At 53.7% G+C, this 3,380-nt stretch overlaps 1 protein-coding gene across 1 annotated transcript; it reads right to left on the bottom strand.

Moving 5' to 3' along the window:
- Positions 1 to 2,423, bottom strand: LOC133911951 (U-box domain-containing protein 75-like). Its single transcript, XM_062354453.1, has one exon. It carries the CDS (start codon positions 1,923 to 1,925, stop codon positions 546 to 548), a length of 1,380 nt encoding a protein of 459 aa, XP_062210437.1. The 5' UTR covers positions 1,926 to 2,423; the 3' UTR covers positions 1 to 545.
- Between the last annotated feature and the right edge of the window lie 957 nt (positions 2,424 to 3,380).

Here is a 3,380-nt window from a genome sequence, read left to right as displayed (position 1 = left end):
TGGTCAAGATGAAGAACTCAAAAAATTCAAGCCATGGCAATGTGTACTCCAGAATTGAAGCAACAGTACTGTATAGAATTCTAGGCACTTTATACCAACAATTACAAGGGAGGGATCAACATCCCACATTGCCAAAAATCTAAATTTGCAGGTTTTGCTTAATTCCCTAGTGCTAATGGCAAAACTGGCTGTACTTACCAGTTACCACCCAGCCTCAAGTGCTTATTGAGCTGATAAAATTCACATCAATTTGCATGTACATCCGCCTGCTTGCCATCTAATTTGGCAGTGATTTTGCTGCACTGCTGCTATACTTCTTGTCGCTGGACAGATTGAAATGGCAGCAACCGATCTTAGCGTCTACCCAACAAGCCTCATCTCTTCAGATGAGATGATAGAGCAAATTCTGCATGTTTATCAATATGTACTCTCTACCATTCTTCAATTTGGCAATTCCATCTGCTTCTTACTCCAAATTCAGCAAGGTCAATTGACAAACCACGCATCATCGAATCAAATCACATCGCAACAGTACCATTTCCATCTCACTGAATTGTCCTTGTGAGCTTGCACTTGGAGATGAAGAGGGTGTCAGTGTAGTTGAGTCTGCACAGCTTGAGCAACTCAGATGCTTTCTGCTTTAGCTCCGGCGTACAACCACTTTGGATGACCAGTAGAAGCTTGGCGGCCAAACCAGCCTCCACGGCAGCTGGCGCACACTCTTCAGGCGCCATCCGACATACCGTCCACAGCATGGACAGCGCCCGCCGCGTGCACGGTTCTGAAACTCTCATCAGCAAGCGGACGGCATTTGGTATTGTCCGTGGGCAATCCTTTAGGGCCGTCCTGCCTTCTTGGATTCCAGAGAGGGCGTCCAAGATGTCCAAGGCAGGCTCAACACATTCCGTTGCCAGCTCCGGCAACAACTCCACCAGCTGCGACACTGCACCAATGCTAGCAATCATACTCCTCGCCGGCCGGTGCACGGCACAAATCGAATTTAGAAGCTCGAGCCCCGCAGCCACACCGTCCGGATGCCTCTTGTCTCGGATGAGGCGCATGACACCAACCAAGAGGCTCAAGCTCGCCACCGTCTCCGGCCGGAAACCTCTCTCATCCATGAGAATGCGGATGAGGCGGACACAGTTGATCTTGGTGTCCGCCGCGCCCTCGTTGAGCATGTCAACCACGAGCGACACCTTGGCAGGCTGCATGAGCGCGCCCTTGGCGTCGGAGTCGAGGGGCACGCCGCTGACAAGAATGGCGACTGCCTCGGACCCCACGGCGTGGGACGTGAAGGGGCCAAGCAGCGAGGTCAACAGGGTCACGCCGCCTGCCGCGGCGATGGCCTTGGTGACAGACTGGTGGGTGGCGGCGAGGGTGCGCAGCTCCCGGAGCGCGGCGACGCGGGCCTGGCCCTTGAGGGGCTGCCTCTTGGGAACCGCCGTGCCCCGGAGACCGTGGATGAGGTCAGCGGCGCGGCCGTGGAAATCAGCGGAGCGCTTCTTGAAGCGGGTGTAGCGGCGTGAGAACCAGGCGGCGATGAGCTGGCGGAGCGTGGCGTTGGGGGTGAGCGCGTCGTCCCAGAGCTCCTGCATCGTGGTCGGGCAGGTCCGGTGGCCCAGCGCCAGCCACCGCGAGATGTTGTCCCGCTCGTACGTCTGCCCCGTGCACAGGGTCACCGGATCCACCATGGGCTCCAGCGAGATCGGGCAGATAAACACCGCCGGCACCGCCTCGTCCCCGCCGCCGTCCCCCGCGGCGTCCAGCTCGTCCATCATCTTCCTCAGCTCCACCGGCTGCTTCCCGGCATCCCCCGCCGCCGCATCCCCTGGCTCAAGGGCGCCCCCGAGGATGCCGTCCTTGAGCGCCGTGTCGATGTCGAGCACCTGCCCGCCGCAGGGCAGCTCCTGGTACTGCGGCATTGTGGCGGCGCGGCGACTACTCCCCCGTCCAAACACACCACCAGCACCACCACGGACGGCGAGGCCCTTTTACCAGCGCACAAGGACCGCAGGAGAAGGAATGACGGAGCGAATCATGGGGTGACTTATCGCCATCATCATCACCATCCTCTTTTCTTCCACTCTTCCTTGACCAGCTGTTTTTCTTGGATTTTTGGGTTTCTCCGGCAGCAGCTAGCTAGGGGGTCAAAAGCAAACAGGGAGCCGGAGCTGAAAGCTTTTGGGTTTCTGGATTGGGAGTGGAGTGGATTGCTGTGACCAGTGAGTGAGGCAGCACAGAGATATGGGGAGATCTGAGAGGGGAGAGGAAGGGGGAGGAGGGGGGAGATGGAGTGAGAAACTGTGGGAGAATTCGAGATCTAGTCTCAAGCTATAGTGGGTGGACTGCAGAAGAGAAGAGAGGAAGGGGAGGAGGGTGTGTGTTTGTGACGTGTGTGTGAGTGAGCAAGAATATCCAGATGGGAGTAGTATTTGGGTTCTATTTCTTTTTTGGGTGGCCAGAGGAGTGAAGGGATTGGGTGACAAGGGTGGGGACCAGCCTTTGCACACTCACTGACACTCAGCCTGTGTGGTGGGCCTCCCTGCACACTCCCTCCTCCCTCCTTTTCCTAATTTCTTTTCTTTTTGTTTGTCTTACTTGAGTTTCCTTTTTCTTCCTACTGACAGTAGTAGGAAATTGATCCATGGCAGAAGTAAAACCGAGAGAAGAATTCGAGGAGTACCATTTGGGGTAGAATCTTGCAGAAAATGGTGGCATGCACTAGTATTTGCGTCGCGTTTATTTTTAATTTTGATCTGATGGGACTTCTGCTTCCATGGTTCCATTCCTAAGAAATGGTCTCATCCTTTACTTTCCCAGATTTTTGGTTGAAGACCGAATCGAAAGGTCGACAAGCAGTTTCGCTATAGAGTGGTAGCTGACTTACCACTCGAGTGTAGTTATATAGGCTTAGATTGATTCACGTGTTAATCTTAATAGACAATTAATATTTATTAAAAATGGCAAATCAGCAATTTTTCTGACAAGCAGCGGACTCGAGCGTGCGTACTGTATGTACTGTGTGCTGCGCAACGAAGGCCTTAGGAGCACGCGGGAACGGTCCTAAGACTGTGTCTAACTGTTTTTTTTATGGGCTAAAATTCTTTTACGACGGGATTTTCGTTCACTTCAGCGCTCCAACGGATTCCCTTCGCGGTTCCCGTCGCGAAGGGATTCCCAGAGTCATTCCCTTCAGCACGGGATTCTCTCTCCTTTTCCTTCGCGATTCCCCTCGAAAGGAAGCTGTTGGAGATGAAAGGAAATAAAGGGAATGAAAATGGGGAAAAAAATTAGGAAGATAACGAAATGAAGGAAATATTGTTGGGGACAGTCTAACCCCCCTCGCGGTTCGCGACCACCACGTTACGTACGGTACA

The sequence above is a fragment of the Phragmites australis genome, chromosome 3 (assembly GCF_958298935.1).
Source record: "Phragmites australis chromosome 3, lpPhrAust1.1, whole genome shotgun sequence".
NCBI lineage: Eukaryota > Viridiplantae > Streptophyta > Magnoliopsida > Poales > Poaceae > Phragmites > Phragmites australis.
The sequence above is the reverse complement of the archived record's forward strand: the minus strand, read 5'-3'. Positions and strand labels throughout refer to the sequence as shown.

Coding starts and splice junctions, on each gene's coding strand:
- LOC133911951 (XM_062354453.1), bottom strand. CDS start 1,925: ATGCCGCAGTACCAGGAGCTGCCCTGCGGCGGGCAGGTGCTCGACATC.